Source organism: Podarcis muralis, chromosome 13, assembly GCF_964188315.1.
Source record: "Podarcis muralis chromosome 13, rPodMur119.hap1.1, whole genome shotgun sequence".
NCBI classification, from domain to species: Eukaryota; Metazoa; Chordata; class Lepidosauria; order Squamata; family Lacertidae; genus Podarcis; species Podarcis muralis.
The window spans coordinates 48,478,533-48,498,559 of NC_135667.1; the positions used below are offsets into that span (position 1 = coordinate 48,478,533).

General features: G+C 45.9%; 2 protein-coding genes and 1 pseudogene across 2 annotated transcripts in view; all 3 read right to left on the reverse strand.

The window, feature by feature from the left end:
• The window catches only part of BTC (betacellulin), a 37,775-nt gene extending 30,116 nt beyond the window's left edge, over window positions 1–7,659 (reverse strand). Inside the window, exon 1 of the mRNA XM_077918312.1 lies at window positions 7,647–7,659. Coding sequence (XP_077774438.1) covers window positions 7,647–7,659 — 13 coding nt within the window. The remainder of the gene's footprint in view (window positions 1–7,646) is intronic.
• A 4,766-nt stretch (window positions 7,660–12,425) lies between these two features.
• On the reverse strand, window positions 12,426–13,031 carry LOC114581417 (proteasome maturation protein pseudogene; annotated as a pseudogene).
• Window positions 12,928–17,502, reverse strand: LOC114581530 (uncharacterized). The gene is made up of 9 exons (XM_077918313.1): window positions 17,387–17,502; window positions 16,583–16,644; window positions 15,525–15,604; window positions 14,121–14,218; window positions 13,973–14,040; window positions 13,596–13,875; window positions 13,412–13,491; window positions 13,172–13,226; window positions 12,928–13,036 (listed from the first exon to the last, which is right to left on the reverse strand). The coding sequence occupies exons 1-9, from the start codon at window positions 17,403–17,405 to the stop codon at window positions 13,032–13,034; spliced, it is 747 nt and encodes a 248-aa protein (XP_077774439.1). The 5' UTR covers window positions 17,406–17,502; the 3' UTR covers window positions 12,928–13,031.
• Between the last annotated feature and the right edge of the window lie 2,525 nt (window positions 17,503–20,027).

Sequence of the window (20,027 nt, forward strand, 5' to 3'; positions counted from 1 at the left end):
TATATAGATTCAATGCAAAATTACAACAAATTTATATACAACAAATATATATATTCAATGCAAAATTACAACAAATATATATATATATATATGCAACAACACAAGCATTGAATATATATATTCAATGCAAAATTACAACAAATATATATATATGCAACAACACAAGCATTGAATATATATATTCAATGCAAAATTACAACAAATTTATATACAACAAATATATATATATATATGCAATAAGAAAAACATTGGATATATATATTCAATGGAAAATTACAAAACATTTCTTTTTTTAAATAGTTTTTTATTAAAAAAGTAAACAAAACATATTATCTTAAAACATATCATCCTTGTTTCCCACCCCCCATTTTCCCCCTCCCTCCCATGCAAGGGATTTCCACATGGTGGGGTTAATGTTCATGTCCCGTTAACAAACATCTTTGTAACGCGTTGTGGGTCTGCCATCTAGTCCCCCCCCCCCCTGCAAAACTGCATTGGTCCATCTAGGAAAGCCACTACTGTTCTTACTTACATACTTGCTCTGTTGTATTATTTGGAGAGCCAAGATTTTCCCCCAGGAGAGTGTAGGGTACAGATTTAGCAGGCTATCTCCTAATCCTACCCCACAACACATCTTAGAACAGCCCAGTTTTTCCTTTTGTTCGTTTAGGACAGATACACTGGTTTAAAGAGTTATGCCACCTGAATTGCATCATTACTTCCTTAGGTAAAGGTAAAGGGACCCCTGACCATTAGGTCCAGTCGTGACCGACTCTGGGGTTGCGGCGCTCATCTTGCTTTACTGGCTGAGGGAGCCGGCGTACAGCTTCCGGGTCATGTGGCCAGCATGACTAAGCCACTTCTGGCGAACCAGAGCAGCGCACGGAAACACCGTTTACCTTCCTGCCGGAGCGGTACCTATTTATCTACTTGCACTTTGATGTGATTTCGAACTGCTAGGTTGGCACGAGCAGGGACCGAGCAATGGGAGCTTACCCCGTCGCGGGGATTCGAACCGCCGACCTTCTGATCGGCAAGCTCTAGGCTCTGTGGTTCAACCCACAGCGCCACACACATCCCTAACAATTCCATTACAGTTACAGATAGGTAGCCGTGTTGGTCTGCCATAGTCAAAACAAAAAAAATTCCTTCCAGTAGCACCTTAAAGACCAACTAAGTTGGTTCTTGGTATGAGCTTTCGTGTGCATGCACACTTCTTCAGATACACTGAAACAGAAGTTGCCAGATCCTTCTATATAGTGAGAAGGTGGGGAGGGGTATTACTCAGAAGGGTGGTGGGAATGGGTGATTGGCAGATAGCTGTGATGAGCCTGTTGACGACTCTTAACGACTGCAATAGGTCTTACAGGAAAAAGCAAGGGGTGAGAAGGTGAAAAATGGCTTTGTCATGTATAATGAGATAAGAATCCAATGTCTTTGTTCAGACCAGGTCTCTCCATAGTTTTAAGTTTGGTAATAAGTTGCAATTCAGCAGCTTCTCTTTCCAGTCTATTTCTGAAATTCCTTTGTAGTAAAACAGCTACTTTGAGATCGTGTATAGAATCCTTGTCCTGGGAGATTGAAGTGTTCTCCTACTGGTTTCTCTGTCTTGTGATTCTTGATGTCAGATTTATGTCCGTTTATTCTTTGGCGTAAGGTTTGGCCTGTTTGTCCAATATAGAGAGCTGAAGGACACTGTTGGCATTTGATGGCATATACAATGTTAGACGATGAGCAATTAAATAGTCCCGAGATGGTATGTGTGATGTTGTTGGGGCCAGTAATGGTGTTGTCCGGGTGTATGTGGCAGCAAAGTTGGCATCTGGGTTTATTGCAGGCTCTGGTGCCGGTGTCCGTGTTAAGTCTAGTTGTAGTATTATTGTGGGTTAGGAGTTGTTTAAGATTGGGTGGCTGTCTGTAGGCAATGAAAGGTCTTCCTCCCAGAGCTTGAGAAAGAGAACTGTCATTGTCCAGGAGAGGTTGTAGAGAAATTCCATTACAATTTGCCAAACTGCGAAGCCTGACTTTCGCTCCATTGCTTTTCACTGCCAACGATCAAGAGGGACCATCTGTTCTTACTTATGTACTTGCTCTGCTGTATTATTTGGGGAGCCACGATTTTCCCTCAGGAGAGTGTAGGGTACAGATTTAGCAGGCTATCTCCTAATCCTACCCCACAACACATCTTAGAACAGCCCAGTTTTTCCTTTTGTTGGTTTAGGACAGGTAAAAAGGTAAAGGGACCCCTGACCATTAGGTCCAGTCGTGGCCGACTCTGGAGTTGCAGTGCTCATCTCGCTTTCATGGCCGAGGGAGCCGGCGTACAGCTTCCGGGTCATGTGGCCAGCATGACTAAGCCGCTTCTGGCGAAACCAGAGCAGCGCACGGAAACGCCGTTTACCTTCCCACCGGAGTGGTACCTATTTATCTACCTTAGAGTTATTCCAAAGTAGGTATAGTAGGAATCCCGACCTTATCAAGCAACCTTAGCTAATGAACTGGATTGTATTGTAAGCCTCTGCACCACAGATACTACTTGCTAGAATACGCCAGCTTCCTTAAAAGTGAGTTGGAAGGAAAGAAGAGATTAAGCTCTGGCATTTCTTTCGGCTGTGAAAACCTGTTCTTAACCATCAGTATTTCCTAACAAGAGAAGCAACCAGAATGCAGTTACACCATTGTGTATATTGAAGAAGCAGGACAGGATTTTCAGCATCAGACCCGTTCTCCTCCCACTGTGAAATGAAATATCCAGTTACTACTGCAAGAGTAGGATGAGTGAAAATATTTTAATCCCTTGTACCTGTAAAGCTATCTGAGCAAACCTTTGGAGTGAAGACATTCCAGTGCCTAAAATGTGCTTCTCCACCCCCAGAAGACGTTTTCCACACGCATTAATTTGTGGCAAAACCTGTGTTTGCTATGAAACTTTGCTCAGTTGGGAGCCATGCCTTATCCTGGTTCCCTAAATAGTGAACATGTGTGATATACAGTGGTACCTCGGGTTAAGTACTTAATTCATTCCGGAGGTCCGTACTTAACCTGAAACTGTACTTAACGTGGAGCACCACTTTAGCTAATGGGGCCTCCTGCTGCTGCTGCGCCGCCGGAGCACGATTTCTGTTCTCATCCTGAAGCAAAGTTCTTAACCTGAAGCACTATTTCTGGGTTAGCGGAGTCTGTAACCTGAAGCGTATGTAACCTGAAGCGTATGTAAGCCGAGGTACCACTGTACAGTATACATTGAGAAACACACAAGTTAGTTCTCATGCGTTTTCCATACATTACACAGTTTCAAGCGCACACTTTAAAATACCCAAGTTTACAGCGAAAACAACGTGTGAATCATAGTCATTTTTCAAATTGCTTGGTGTCAACACACAAGCTAGGCTGAATCCGTTTCATTAGCGTTGAGGCTAGCATCCATAGCAATTAATATCCAAGAAGGGTGTAAAAGCACACCTTCCAACATTTCTTATTTACCGTATACCCTGCCCACCTGCCTGTTGCCCCAGTCGCTCTGGGCAGCTTCGAACATCTACAGTACTGTATAAAAACATAATAAAACATTAAACATTATAAAACTCCACTATAGAGGGTGGCCTTCAGATGTCTTCTAAAGGTTGTATACAGTGGTACCTCGGGTTACATACGCTTCAGGTTACATACGCTTCAGGTTACAGACTCCGCTAACCCAGAAATAGTACCTCAGGTTAAGAACTTTGCTTCAGGATGAGAACAGAAATCGTGCTCCGGCGGCACGGCAACAGCAGGAGGCCCCATTAGCTAAAGTGGTGCTTCAGGTTAAGAACAGTTTCAGGTTAAGAACAGACCTCCGGAACAAATTAAGTACTTAACCCGAGGTACCACTGTAGTTACTTATCTCCATACCCTCCAACAGCACTTCATGTGATCAGACTAAAGCTATATGGAAGGAAAGAGGGAGTCTTTTTTAAAAAAGCAAAAATGCTATTTCACAAAGGACCCCTGACAGTTAAGTCCAGTCGTGAACGACTCTGGGGTTGCGGAGCTTATCTCGCTTTACAGGCCGAGGGAGCCGGCGTTTGTCCGCAGACAGTTTTTCCAGGTCATATGGCCAGCATAACTTAGCCGTTTCTGGCAAAACCAGAGCAGTGCACAGAAACGTCGTTTACCTTCCCGCCAGAATGGTACCTATTTATCTACTTGCACTTTGACGTGCTTTCGAACTGCTAGGTTGGCAGGAGCTGGGACCGAGCAACGGGTGCTCACCCCGTCGTGTGGATTCGAATCGCCAAACTTCCGATTGGCAAGCCCAAGGCTCAGTGGTTTACACCACAGCACCACTCACGTCCCCAAAAAAGTGATACGGAAGAAAAGAGGGAGACTTTTTTAAAAAAGCAAAAATGCTATTTCACAGGAAAGCCTTGCCCAGTTAATTATTTTCTTCCCCAAAAAGTGCAAGGGGGGTGGTTCAGGTGTGAGAATGACAGCTATTTCATTGAAAGGAGTTCCTCCGCCTCGCCACTTTTCATTAATTCAGATAGCCAGAAGATCCCTGCTTTTCTGAGCTTCAGCTTTGTTGTGAATGGGGCGTGTGTGACGTTTGGGTGCTTGACGCAGCACCATTAAGAACTTGAAGTGTGAGAAAGCCCCACCCCACACGCCTACTGCCGTTTTTCCACTACACTTGCAATCACGTCATGAGGTGTGGCACCCTAAAGTAAATGCAGCTGACTGTGTGAAAACACGCTACCCGAAAAAATGTGCCACAGCTGTCAGAATTATTACATCCCGTGGATGCGAGGCAAAATCTGTACTAATAATTACGAGAGGCAGGGCCACACCGCTGGCACGAACTAGGCGCTGCAAACTGGCATTTTTAAAAACAGCAACCAGAATGTCCTTGAGGATTTAGAATTGAGTGCTTATCAGCCAACCGCATTATTCATCCTTTGAACCAGTTTTTTTTCATAATTAACTGCACTATGCAAAAGGGTGATGAGCTGGAAACCTGAAATACGTTCCCAAATAACCCCTTGGGAGCAGGCCAAGGCCATGGTCTTGTTTTAGGCTTCCCATTTCCCTGAATTTCCGGGGCAGGTTTAGAGCGTCAGTTTCTTGGTGAGGAGAAATGTACTGGTGGTGATTCATTCGGGTTTTCTTTTCAGCAACAGCTATTTATTTATAAGTATATAGGTAAGGCAGATGGCAAACAGGTTGTGCTAGTTTGAAAGCAGCCTCGGCGATGTGCACGCTATAGCTTTAAAGCTCATTTGAAACGCATTCTTATTTCCCAGAGAATTCTGGGCACAGGGTTACAATTTCCCAGCAACACTGAATAAACTACAGTTCCCATAGTTCTTTGAGGGAAAGAACATGCTTCAAAGTGCTTTTAAAGGTATAGGGTGAGTGTCAGGAGTTCAGCCTAAACTCAAGTAGGACCCTGGCAGAGACACATGCCCGACTGGCATGTTCTCTCCCTCCTGGTCAATCATTTGGGGGCTTCATAAGCTTGCTTCAGCCCGAACATCACAGCGACCGATGCCAACCGACACCGGCACACTTAGGGATCCGCAGAGTCTGCGCATTTTGCGTGACAGACCTCAGCAACTCAGCATTTTGGCTAATCTACTTTATTTACACATAAACACACACGGAGCACTGCAACATGGCTCCCTCTCTCTCTAGCATCAGACAGCAAAGAGAAAAGGGACAAAGGACAATAGTCCCACTTCACAGAACACAGAAACACAAACATCCTGTCTCCGTCTCTTCCCACTCTGTGGAGTCAAAACATACACCGTCATGTGATAGACAACAATCCCATGACTGCAATCACGGAGCAGGAATTCTAACAGTGAGTAGACAGCCTCAGTCTCCCCCCAAAAAAACAACAAACCCTTGCAACAACCTCAAGCTATTTCCTGCCAGCTTCTTGTTAGCTTGAAAACTCAATCTGTTTCTCTAATTGCCTCTTTTTGCCTCCTCGTGGCCCTCACACACTTGGGTAGGTGTAACTTACATTCCAGACATTTTAAAGAACTGAAAATTATCGTAATGAACCATTATCTCAATGAACCATCAGTGGTTAGTGCAGTTTATCAAGTCACATCCTATGTTTGTTTATTCAGAAGTAAGATGTTTTGCACTGTTCCGTTTTTTTCCAGCTCCTAGCAAGCATTTCTGGGCGCTTCCAGATGACCTGTTTATTGCATTTCCATCCTGATTTGTTGGCAAGGAGATTAGACTACGTTGGCCACCAACTCAGCATCTGTTTGCGGGGAGGTTAGATGTTGTTGCATCAAAGCAAGTGTTATCTCCACACTTTCCTCCGCGCTTCCCATGGTGTACGAAATCCGGACTCTGGAGGAAGTGGGTTTGTCACACAATACTACAGTCATCTATAATTGCACACCCTAATTTTGCTGGTATGTGATTGAATGCCACTTGAAAATAGTCACAATCTGAAAGCACCCTCTATGGACAACCCTTGTTAATTCGGGGCATTGACACCAGCGGGGAAGGATGAGTGAAGAGCAGCGAATGACTGCTTATCCGCACCATCTCAAAAACCACCTTGCAACTTGGGTTTTCCTGCATTTTTGTGGTATGAACCACATGGCATTTCCACTGTCCTGTTGACACCTTGGTCCTCCTGGAGCCCAAAACTGTTTTTCACCTGACCGTAGTGCAGAAAGTTTTCCTAAAAGGATCACATTGCCTCGTGCCATGCAATACGAGTTTTGCATACCACGGTTTTAGAGTTACATCAGGTTTCCCAAAATTCAGCGCCTACCTCATCTGTGCCCACAATCATGTCACACTGTGTTTCCCAGTTCTCTCTAGCTCCAGATGCTGTACATGAATAACAATTTACAGATATTCTGGCATATCTCCCATCTAAATATGTTGCGGTTGTTATGTACTGAAGTTATCACCCTGGACCAGCAGGGGGATACTGTAGATAGTTTTCACTCAGGTCCACATATGCAAATAAGGGATTGAAAGTGACGTTCAGTGATTGGATAGTTACAGAAAGTGGTTACAGTTGCGTTGTAGTGGAGCTCTATATAAGCAGGCTGGCTGAACCCTTCAGTTCAGTTCTGGCCTGTGAATAAACAAGAGCTGTTTGAAGAATCGCTGTGTCGTCTGATATGTTCACCCACAACTTAACAGCGGGCATAGCCTGGAACAGGGGTAGACAACCTAAGGCCCGTGGGCTGGATGTGGCCCAATCGCCTTCTAAATCCAGCCCGCAAACAGTCCGGGAATCAGCATGTTTTTACATGAGTAGAATGTGTCCTTTTATTTAAAATGCATCTCTGGGTTATTTGTGGGGCATAGGAATTCATTCATTTCCCCCCCAAAAAATGGTCTGAGGGACGGTGGACTGGCCCACGGCTGAAAAAGGTTGCTGACCCCCCCTGGCCTGGAATTTAAATGCTGTAAATGCCTTCCTTGTTGAAGGAACCGATCATTCAAAAGAGCAATGTGGATTTGCGAGATCACTGCTGAATAGCCCTGAGACTGATCAGATACACTGTGACCCTAATGGAAGGTTTCTCCCACTATCTTTCCCCACTAAATCTGAGAATTTTACGCATGGAAATGGCTGCAGTAGACAATGTTTTATTTAAACATAATAACTGCGTTGTTAAACTCACATGATGCAGACATCTTTCATGTTTTCCCCAGTATTTTATTATTACGGCAATTACTACAGGTGAAACTTGAAAAATTAGAATATCGTGGAAAAGTTCATTTATTTCAGTAATTCAACTTAAAAGGTGAAACTAATATATGAGATAGACTCATGACATGCAAAGCGAGATAGGTCAAGCCTTTATTTGTTATAATTGTGATGATTATGGCTTTTCATGACATTTCTGTTGGTCTTTAGAAATACATTATTCACGAAAGAAGAATGGAAAGCTAAACCTATGGAGTACGCAGAAATGGCGAGACTTACGGGAAGACTTAGAGACAATGGCAATAGAGACTTTAAAAAAAGATTGGGAACCGTTTATGCTGTATTTACAGAAACATTGTAAAGAAATGGACTCATTCGCAGGGTTTGAGTAAACACAAGTAAGAAAACAAATGTAAAGATTAAGAAACAACAATTTGGAAATTAATTAAATGTAAGACATAATTGGAAAGATAATATGGTATAAAAAATATATAAGAACATAGGAGCATTTAACTAAAAATTTAACAAAAATAAGGAAAAATAAATTAAGCAGAAGTAGCAAATATTTAAAGAACCGGAACTGGAAGTCATAGAGTGGGGGGCGATATTTGGATTCTTTTATCATTATTATTTATATGATAAGTGTGTGGAATATTAAATTGTAAAACTAATAAAACTTATATATATATATATATATATATATATATATATATATATATTACTCCTTTGAGGCTTTGGGAATTTTTTTCTGGTGAATAAGCACAGCTGCCTAAACTGGGTGGTTGTTTTCATTTGTGCCCAATAGATGGCGGCAGCAGTTTATAATGGGGCACATAGAAGCCTATTAGGTCATTTATTCTACAAAGCGTGTTCTCCTTCATGGAGAGCACGTGTTGCGGTGGGGGCCGCCAGGACACTCCAAAGTTGTGGGGCGGGCTAATTGACCGTTGGCCACTGATGCGATTGGGGCTTCCCTTGTTGTTGGGAAGAAGTTAATGTTGCCATTTGTTGATTGACAGCCAGAAATGCTAAAACTCCTTGCACGAGGCTAGGGCTTCCTCTTTTCGCCCCGTGCATCGGATTGCCCGTCCCTCCCTCCCTAGAATTAGGGTTGTTCGCTTTGACCTTGCTATGCCTGTCATGGGGTCGTCTGCTCTTGGGGCAGGGGCCCAGTAGGAATTTTGTCCATCTGGCTGATTGGCTGGGGCCATTTGGTTTTTGCCTACTGCGTAGCAAATCGTCACAACTTGTAAGGTTGCGGTTAGGCATTGGTTTATGGTTTGGTTGGTTGAGGGGCATGGATTGGCTGTGCCTGCCCCTCTAATGCTGCTGCTGCAAGGGATTCCGTTAAAGGAATCAGGGGCTAACTATTGCCTGTCCACTCTGTCAAGGAGGCTTGGGCCATAGCAATGAGCTCCTGGTTGCATTTGGGGGGGACTGAGGGCAGGTTCCCTGCTCTGTCACTACACCCAAGTGTATTCCCCTTTTCTGAGTTTCGCATCGTGCGGAATGTCAGTCTGTCCCCCATGGTGGGGGCAGATAGTCGCAACCAATACCTAAGCAACCACTCACATTTTTGTATTTTAATAAAGTTGTGGCCAAAATTATGCCAGAAACCTTAAACAAAAAATTATGTGTGATGTGAGTTATTGGGGTGGCCCTGGGGACCTCGACAAGTAACCCCAGTTAAGCAAAACATGATGAATTTCAATTAAATAATAATAATAATCTTCACAGTGCAAAATGATTTTGAGATCTGCAAGAACACTGTTATTTGCAAATTTGTTGATTTCTTTTGTAGGTAGCATTAAAAAAAAAGAATGCCCAATTTTATCATCTGAAAAGCATAAAAACATAATCCACTACAGTACGATGCACATACAGTTTTATGTGCATTTAACTTGTGCAATTTCAACTTTGCACGGTTGCAGGCTGCCTGGTCAAAATTGCTCAAATTAAACGCAAGGAAGATTTTCCTGGCATTGAAAGAGCTTTCAGTATTTCCGCCTTGATCACTGAGCAAGGCCTTCTTGACGTGCTAGGAGCCTGGGATGGTCGCGTGAGATCTCACAGGAACACACACAGCTCTGCAAGCTCTCACAAGAGGTGCGTCCTATAGAGCGAAAAATACAGTAAATGCTTTTAGTGTGTGAAGGTTGTGTTAACGGAAAAATCCGAGGGCTCCCTTGGACAAAAACAAAGACACCGACCAGGATTACTTGGAGCAAAACAGCAGCCTGTAGGCTTGGCCTTTATTGAACTCTTGCAACAGGGTGCTCCCCTCACTTGCAGGAGAGAGGAGGTACCCAGAAAAATGGTGTGCAAGGCCTTATAAAGACTTTTGAAACTGCCACCCTGTAGATCAAGACCACCCCCAGAAACATCATACATACATCACAGAAGGGGTGTAACCTAAGACCACCCCTCAGATACATCACACCTACATCACAGAAAAGGCGGTCTAAAACAGAAATTTGAATATTGTTTTTCTCCTGTTGTTGTTTATCTCCTGTCTGGCAGGTTACTTGATTGGATTGCCTGGGGAGCCTGGCCAGTCTTTTGTAATGATAAATACTTAGTTCCTGGGCCAGGTCACAGGCTCACACCCTATTCAAACACAGACATACCCTTAAGACAGGATTTGTTAAGGAAAAGACAATGGGGAGGCTTTTCCATTTTGACCTTGCAGAGAAAAGATTTGGTCAGTTTAGGAATCAAAATGGTTCCAGGTTGGCCTTCCTGTGCTGATCTATGTACGTGCTTGGTTGGTACGCTCATGAACATTACCATATATCTAAGACCATAAAGGGACGCGGGTGGCGCTGTGGGTAAAAGCCTCAGCGCTTAGGGCTTGCCGATTGAAAGGTCGGCGGTTCGAATCCCCGCGGCGGGGTGCGCTCCCGTTGCTCGGTCCCAGCGCCTGCCAACCTAGCAGTTCGAAAGCACCCTCGGGTGCAAGTAGATAAATAGGGACCGCTTACTAGCGGGAAGGTAAACGGCGTTTCCGTGTGCGGCTCTGGCTCGCCAGAGCAGCGATGTCACGCTGGCCATGTGACCCAGAAGTGTCTCCGGACAGCGCTGGCCCCCGGCCTCTTAAGTGAGATGGGTGCACAACCCTAGAGTCTGTCAAGACTGGCCTGTACGGGCAGGGGTACCTTTACCTTTAAGACCATAAAATTCCTATCACAGTAGCAATTGTGAGTCACAATAATAGGGGAAGGTACAAGCTGGCTTCAGTGGGGCAGAACTAACCACCTAGAATGTATTTGGAAAATATATGTGCAGAAGATGCCCTCCTGTTGCTGATGGCTAGTGTGCCCATGCAGAGCAGTGAGAAGGAAACAGATCCTGGGACAGATTTTTCTTTACTCTCTTCCTGCTCCTGGTGGTCCAACCCGTAAATGAGTGATGGGAAGCAGTCTCTCTTCAGGGCGAGGCATTTATCCCTGCAGGATGCAACTTAGTATATTTGTACAAGATTGGGGGGGGGGGGGGAATACGGAATAACAGATACAAGTTTGTTTAAAAAGTGATGGAAGTCAATCAATGAAATTTTATTATTGAGATATTTGTAGAACAAATTTGGAAGAAATTCTTCCAATTTTTCTTCTTCTTCCAATTTTTCTTCTTATTTTTTCATTTTCTTTTTTCTTCTCTTCCTTTTCTCTTTTTTTTTATACGTGTGTGCTTATCTGAAAAATATATGTATGTATGTACGTACGTACGTATGTATGCATTTGTATACATTCTGCTTGTATTTTGTAATAATTATGTTAAATAAAATAATAAAAAATAAAAAAGAAGGAAACAGATCCTGGAACGGATTTTTCTTTACTTTCTTCCTGCTCCTGGTCGTTTAGAGTTCTAAATGAGTGATGGGAAGCAGTCTCTCTTCAGGGTGAGGCATTTATCCCTGCAGGATGCAACTTAGAGGGTCATCGCAGCCCCTCAGATGCAGGCCATTCACAGCATTTGTATGAGAATCAAAGAACAGTAGAGTTGGAGGGGACACTGGGGGTCATCTAGTCCAGCCCCCTGCATTGCAGGAATCTTTTGCCCAACGTGGGGCTCCTGCATTGAAGGGGGTTGGACTAGATGATCCTTGTGGTCCCTTCCAGCTCTACAATTCTTGGATCCCTTCTATGCCCATATACTCGGAGACTAAAGGTATAGTTGTACCCGGTTCTTTCCAGTCCGATTTTCCCCACGCTGCTCTGACCAGCGCAAGAGTGGACTCCCTTCTTTCACCCCCAGACACTTTTCAAAAGTTGTTCCACTAATTCTTTGAATTCACTCTCCTTATTGGGATTAAATTTGGGGAGTTTTCTCACTCCGGGGACAGTCTTAGAGGCTGTGTGCTGATGAGCTGATCTCTCCCCCTGCTGCCACGGCCCGTTTCCCAAATTGAGACAGCCTAAACTCTTCAGAGCTTGGGTTGCCCCGGTGGGGAGCTCGGTTTTTTTGTTTTGTTTTGTCGCATTTATAGAAAATTTTACTCATTGTTTTTAGAAGATGCCATGTCATCAAGCACAAGGAAAGAAAGATTAAACAGCAAATACCTGGGTTATAGATGGCAAAGAACAAGAGCATTCAATCTAAAACGTCCCTTTTCTATAGACTTTTTAATGTTTACAGTTCCACAGTTGCAGACGTGAAACAGTAATTGCCCTGAATAGAGATATTTCCAGATTTTTTTAAAAAAATACCCACTTACAAGACATTTGTACTGACAGTAAACACAGAACAAAAGTAATATATTTAAGCATTTAATGTGCCTTGTTTTCATCAGGGTAAGTGAGACATTGTGTGTATCAAAACAAGTGCTGTACAACTACTGTTTATATGGTTTACTTGAACCCACAGGGACACAGGTAAGAAACATTTTCATGAACAGAAGGATGGAGGATGCGCGCATTATAAGAAACGAAGTTTGTGTTCTACCAAAAGATGAGGATCTCCCATTCCTTCACTCTGTGCCGGGTCGTTCAGAATATCCTCAAAACCAATGCAGTCACAGTTGCCTTTCCAGATATCCAGGGACAAGTTAGAACTAGGAAGGAAAGGAAGACGCTGGAGCAGCTTCACTGCTTGGAATTCCTTCTGCAGCTTCAGCGGTGCATGCAGCCCCGGAATATTTCTCAGAGTAGAAAAATTCATCTTATCTTGATTTAGCAACAACAACAACAACAAAAGTATCCGGTGTGTCCAAAGGATGAACAGGGAAAAGTTCGCTCTTCACATTTGTAAAGCCTCTATTTGTAAAGCTTTCAAATGCTTCAGCAGCTGAAAAATCAGAAACCGGAATACAGTCCTTCAGCAGAGATCCAAACACTCTGGAATTCGTCAAGCTGTGGAATCCTCAAGCTGTGGGGGTTTTTTATAAAAAAAGAAGGGGAGAAAGGACAGTCGTCAAGGACAATGGGAGATGTAGTGAAGCAACCCCTGTAGGATGGCCCCCAACATTCTCCCCTCCCCATGCAAAGGCACCCTTCCTCTTACCTGGTCTTTTGGGGGGAGGCTTGGGCAGCAGCCACAGCGGTGCACGATCGAGATCCTGCAAGAAAGAAGGGATATTTGAAGCACTGCTTCTTGGGCTCGAATCCTGTTGGCTGCTTTCGCAGTGCCATCTGGGTGGCCCCTGGGGGAAGAGGAGGCTGGACCAGATGGCCCCTTGGCCTGATCCTGCAGGCCCTCCTTGTGTGTGTCCTACGGCCCCCCTCCTCCCCCCTGTCCCATTACCTCAGGGGCGAGAGGCCGTTGTCTGGGCTCCAGTCCCTCCCGGAGGAATGCGGCGGTTCCACGGCTGAACTTCTCCCTCGCTGCAAAACAAACGGAGACATCATCAGGCGCCTGTCTCCCAGCCACGCTAGCCCCAGTCTGGGGCAGGAGGGTGGGGGACCTGGGAAGGGACATTTCCTCCTACCTGATCTTATCAGGGCTCCCCACTTCTCCACCGTACGGGCGTCCGACCGGCCTAGCACAGAAGCAACAGCCAAAGTCTCCTCCCTCACCTGAGAAGCTGTTTTAATGGGAGGAAACTTTGGCTGCTGCTTCTGTGCCAAACCGGGCCGGGATGGAGCCATGCCCGTACGGAGGAGGGGCAGTGGGGACGCGCCGCGAGGGACGTCAGCCGGGAACCGCCGGGATGTTCGGTTCTTCATTCCGGGAGCTGGCGCTGGAGCCTCATCCCTGGAGGCGTGGCCCTGTGGAGGAAGAAGGACATCGCATGAGAATGGAAGCCACAGGTGGACTCCCAAAACATGTTTCACAAGGATCCCTTCATTCCCTCTGCCCTCGTACCTGATGTTCGCCACGTCTCTCCAGGGATTTCGCCAGAACAAAATATGTGTTGGGGAAAGGCTCCCACACTGCAAAGAAAAAAGAAACATGAGCAGGCGCCTGGCTCCCTGCCATGCTAGCCCCAGTCTGGGGCATGAGGGTGGGGGACAAGGGAAGGAAGCATTCCTAGAATATGGGGCACTCAGTGGGCATTTCCACTTACCTGAGCTGGGAGCCTTTCCCCCTTTGTTCTGGCCGGCCTCTCGCCTAAGGAAGAAACAAGCTCAGTTAGTATGATTGGCTGGAGGAGTTCCAGATAAATATATAGGTAATAACAGGTATCTCTTTTATTCTAAGGTTCGTTATGGTAACTGAGACCACCAGCTGAGGTTGGCTAGAACCTCAGGAAGGACAGTTGCATGGGATACAGAAATTAGAGAATAAGATGGGCTAAGAAGGCAAGGAGAGCCACTTCTTCCCTGGTCCAGTTCCACACACCATGTCTGCTTCTGACTGAAGGAAGGGATGACTGGGGGGGGGGGGATTCTGGGATTGATCTCCACCAGAGCCAGATTACCCAATGGACAGAGCAGGCCTATGGGCCAGGCAACAACGGATCAGAATAAATACTGTTTGTTTTAGCTATTAATTATTGTTGGTTGGTAAAATCAAAAATGTATCAGGATATGGTTTGCGAGGAGCCCAGGGCTATTTTGACTGCCTAGGGGCCTCCACAGGTTTTGACCTGGAACTGTGCCCAATCAAGGGCCAACTTTGGGCTCTCATATGTCAAGGGCCTCCTGTACGCAGAGCCGTAGCTGAGTGATCTTGCGCCCCTGGAGAACCGTCCAAATCGCACCTCCTAAAGGTAAAGGTAAACGGACCCCTGACCATTAGGTCCAGTCGTGGCTGACTCTGGGGTTGCGGCGCTCATCTCGCTTTACTGGCCGAGGGAGCCGGCGTACAGCTTCCGGGTCATGTGGCCAGCATGACTAAGCCGCTTCTGGCGAACCAGAGCAGCGCACGGAAACGCCGTTTACCTTCCCGCCATGCCCGTACGTATTTATCTACTTGCACTTTGACGTGCTTTCAGACTGCTAGGTTGGCAGGAGCTGGGACCGAACAAAGGGAGTTCACCCTGTCACGGGGATTCGAACCGCCGACCTTCTGATCGGCAAGTCCTAGGCTCTGTGGTTTAACCCACAGTGCCACCCGCGTCCCTATCACGCCCCCTAGCCACGGACAAATGACCTCTTCTTTCTGCCTCTCCTCCAACCCTCCACCCATTCAATTCACCCTCTATTAAAAACCTTTTCTTATGAGGCAATAATCAATATTTTTATTTATAGACAAATGATGGACATATTTCTAGCCGATTTTGCGCTCACCTGCAGGGGCCCACCTCACCACCCCCTAACTATGGCCCTACCTGTACAACCCTACAACTTGGCACCCCTCCCTCTTGTTCTTCAGCATTCCTTGGGCCCCCTCTGCCGTGTGGGACCCAGTGTGAGCACACTGGCTGTGCCATCCTCAGACTGACCCACCCCTGCCACAGAAGGGCACAGCATACCTGCAGATGTTGGTTTGGGACGTGGCACCGCTGGGCTGCTGCTTGGCCGGAGCCCTGACCGGCACTTCCAAACCACGGCCCTGCAAAGGAAGAAGGACATTTTACTCTCCTGCCATAGGCATCCGCTCTAGGGGACAGGGGACCCTCCCCAAAGATTCCCCCCCCCCAATTTTTTTTAATTAATTTTCCAAAAAAATAAATTAAACAAACATAAATCTCAACCGCATTTAAACCAAACTTAGTAACATTGTTAAGTGACTTCCTCGTATCCCCCTGGTTGAATTTCCGTGTATATCATTTTAACAGTTTTCCAAAACCTATATTCTTAAAAAATTAACTTAATCACTTAACATCTTTCTTTCTTTACAATTCAGCATTAAATGTATTAATTCATCACATTATGTATTTAAATACTAAGGCTATCTGGTATTTGCAAGCTTTCCCAATTATTTTCTTCTGGAGCAGTTCGCCCTCCATATTGTCTCTCCCCCCAGCCACATCAGGGGACGGCCAGCCAGCGGAGGGTCATAGGGGGCAGGTGGGAGGGTGAAGGCCGCTCCCTGCAAGGCCCTTTCCACCTGGCCTGAGGGGCGAGGACCAGACCCACTAGCCAGCCCTACTAAAGAGGCTCCTCCTGAGGCCGGAGGAACATCGCCCAGCTATGTTTTATTGATTTATTCTTTTTTTAAAAAAAATAATATTTATTACTTTTCCAACAATTTAAACACTACAAAAAAAAGAACAATACAATACAGAAACACTACATAGCACTAACACATTAAAGTGACAAAACAAAACAAAAACAATTTAAAACACATCAATTTCAATATCTCATCTTTCATTCACTTATTTCAATGACCTCCTCACACCTCCCTTTTTATATTCCACTTCTATTAATTGTTTCAGCAATTCCTTTCCATCTTCCTCTGTTTTCTATCCCGTTTTATTGACTTACTATGCTGTAAACCGCTTTGAGGTTTTTATTACAAATATAAAGCGGTATAGAAATATAAATAAATAAATATGCGGGAAATGGATTCCCCATGGAATCAACATACCACGATTTCTAATGGTTCCCCACGGCGCCAGAGCAGCTGCTGTGGCCTTCCTTTCTGAGAACCTGTGAGACAGAAAGGAAAACAAAAACAGAGGAAGTTACCAACCAGTAATTCACAACAGAAAATACCATCTGGGGTCCACAGCTGAGGACCTGCCAAGCTAGCAACATCTGTGGACAAGGCAAGCCAGGGAGCCAAGCCACATGCATCAGTGGTGGGTGATGCCAACAACAACAACATGCCACTCATCTCCTCTGGGCCATCTACCATCAGCATTCATTTTTCTCTAGCAAATCTCTACAATTCCGTCTACAAGTCTATAATCTATAATTCTATAATCCTATGATTTAAAGTGCATCTAATGAACATTTAGGGGACGCGGGTGGCGCTGTGGGTAAAAGCCTCAGCACCTAGGGCTTGCCGATCGAAAGGTCGGCGGTTCGAATCCCCGCGGCAGGGTGCGCTCCCGTTGTTCGGTCCCAGCGCCTGCCAACCTAGCAGTTCGAAAGCACCCCCGGGTGCAAGTAGATAAATAGGGACCGCTTACTGGCGGGAAGGTAAACGGCGTTTCCGTGTGCGGCTCTGGCTTGCCAGATGCAGCTTGGTCACGCTGGCCACGTGACCCGGAAGTGTCTCCGGACAGCGCTGGCCCCCGGCCTCTTGAGTGAGATGGGCGCACAACCCCAGAGTCTGTCAAGACTGGCCCGTATGGGCAGGGGTACCTTTACCTTTACTTTAATGAACATTTATAGCACATGATGTCCCCAAAATGATCCCGGGCATTTGTAGCTTCCAGGCTCTCACCTTTGCGAAACTCAGCCATAGTGGTGGATACTAGCTGTAGAAAGATTCAGGGTCCTTTCAGACTATTAAAGTAAGTCTGAATGTTGGTGGGGAGGCAGTTGAGAGTTGGTTGAGAGTGGTGGGTTCTAGAAGAGGGGGGACGCAAGGGACGGCTTCCGATTGGCTGCAGGAGCTTCCTACACTCAGAAGGAAGCCATGTCGGACGTTCAGCTTCCAAAGAACGTTCCCAAGCCGGACACTCACTTATAATTATTTTATTTGTTGAATTTATATTGCACCCTTTCTCCCGAGGGAGGCCATAATGACATGGGATGTGGGTCTATTCTGGGCAGTTTCCCGTAGCTATGACACAGCTGAGGCGCAACTGGGAACATTGTGTGAATAAAAACCACTGACTTAAAAGTGCCAAAACTTTCCTGCTTCTTTAGATGTGTGTCAGCAATGCAGGCAATAAAGGTAAAGGTACCCCTGCCCGTACGGGCCAGTCTTGACAGACTCTGGGGTTGTGCGCCCATCTCACTCAAGAGGCCGGGGGCCGGCGCTGTCCGGAGACACTTCCGGGTCACGTGGCCAGCGTGACAAGCTGCATCTGGCGAGCCAGAGCCACACACGGAAACGCCGTTTACCTTCCCGCTAGTAAGCGGTCCCTATTTATCTACTTGCACCCGGGGGTGCTTTTGAACTGCTAGGTTGGCAGGCGCTGGGACCAAACAACGGGAGCGCACCCCGCCGCGGGGATTCGAACCGCCGACCTTTCGATCGGCAAGCCCTAGGCGCTGAGGCTTTTACCCACAGCGCCACCCACGTCCCTGGTAATGCAGGCAATAGTGGCTAATAATAATAATAATAGTGCCACTCATCTTCTCCGAGCCTCCTACCTTCAGAATCCATTTCTCTCAAGTCTATCACCAACATCTGACAGGCATCCCTCTTGCAGGGCAATATAAGGCTTGCTTGCAAAGCAGCACTTTGTGACATCAGCTGGCAAACAGGGCCCAGGCTGCTGGGTTGTCAGGCAGATGAATAAAGAAAAATAAAATCAGGGGGGTCAAAATGTGCTGGGATGAGGCCACCGTGGGTCAGGCCAGAGGGGGCTGTTGGGGTGTGTGGTTCTTCCTTCCCTTGTTCTGCATCTTGCTCCCCCGCCCCTTCCATTGGCTGCTTGATAGTAGAGTTGGAAGGGATGCCAAGGGTCATCTAGTCCAACCCCCGGCAATTCCAGGATCCTGGCTGGGCTCCAAACTTCAATCATCTTCTTACCAGATTTAAGGTGCTGCTTTTGACCTTTAAAGCCCTTCATGGCCTAGGACCCTCGTACCTACGGGACCGCCTCTCCTGGTATGCCCCACGGAGAGCCTCAAGGTCCATAAATAACAACACCCTAGAGGTCCCGGGCCCTAAGGAAGTTAGATTAGCTTCAACCAGGGCCAGGGCCTTTTCAACACTGGCCCCGGCCTGGTGGAACGCTCTGCCTCATGAGACCAGGGCCCTGTGGGATCTGATTTCTTTCCGCAGGGCCTGTAAGACAGAGTTGTTCCGCCTGGCCTTTGGCTTGGAGCCAATTTGATTCCTTCCCCCTCTTAATTTTTTCTTTTCCTTCTCCTCCTGCGATGAGGCTACATTTTAATATTTTAATGTTCCATGATTTTAATGCTGTATTTTATTTTTGTTTTTAAGTTGTAACCATTCTTCTTGTTTTTATTATTGCTTGTAAGCCGCTCTGAGCCCGGCCTTGGCTGGGGAGGGCGGGGTATAAATAAAAAATTATTATTATTATTATTATTATTATTATTATTATTATTATTATTACCAGCCAGATGTAGAGTCGCCTTGAGGGACGGTGGACCGGCCCATGGCTGAAAAAGGTTGCTGACCCCTGCTCTATGTGCTGCTTCTGTAGTGAAGCATTTACTGTGGAACAGGCGAGCTTTTTCACTTTTCATTTAATAGCAATCTGCATGGCACCAGGAGCAAAACATCATGTTTCCTTTTCTTGTTCAACCTCTGCTTTGGCTCAGAAAAAAGAGCCTTTTTAAAAACACAACAGAACAGTTGTGTAAGAACCCATCATGCAGCTTGTTCAGCGCACTGTTGGGCTGGTTATTGTCTGCAGAAATTGCTCCAGACCAGGGGTTAGCAGACTTTTTCAGCAGGGGGCCAAGTCCACTGTCCCTCAGACCTTGTGGGGGGCTGGACTGTATTTCAGGGGGAGGGAAATTCCTACGCCCCACAAATAACCCAGAGATGCATTTTAAATAAAAGGACACATTCTGCTCATGTAAAAACACGCTGATTCCCAGACCGTCCACGGGTCGGATTGAGAAGGCAATTGGGCCGCATCCGGCCCCCGGGCCTTAGGTTGCCTACCCATGCTCCAGACCTTCCCTTCTTTATGGTCCATCTCACCTCTCTAGGAATCAGTCCCAGCACTTTAACACTTCACTTTCAAAACACCATTGCCTCTATATACATTTCTTTTCTTCCCTTGCCTAAAACACAGTTTGTGGTGAAGAAGGGAAATATGATCAGGAGCTTAGCAAAAGGTAGGTTTGCTTAACCCTTTCACACACACACCTGTGGTTCAAATGAAAACCATCATTCAACACACACACACACACACACACACACACACACACACACA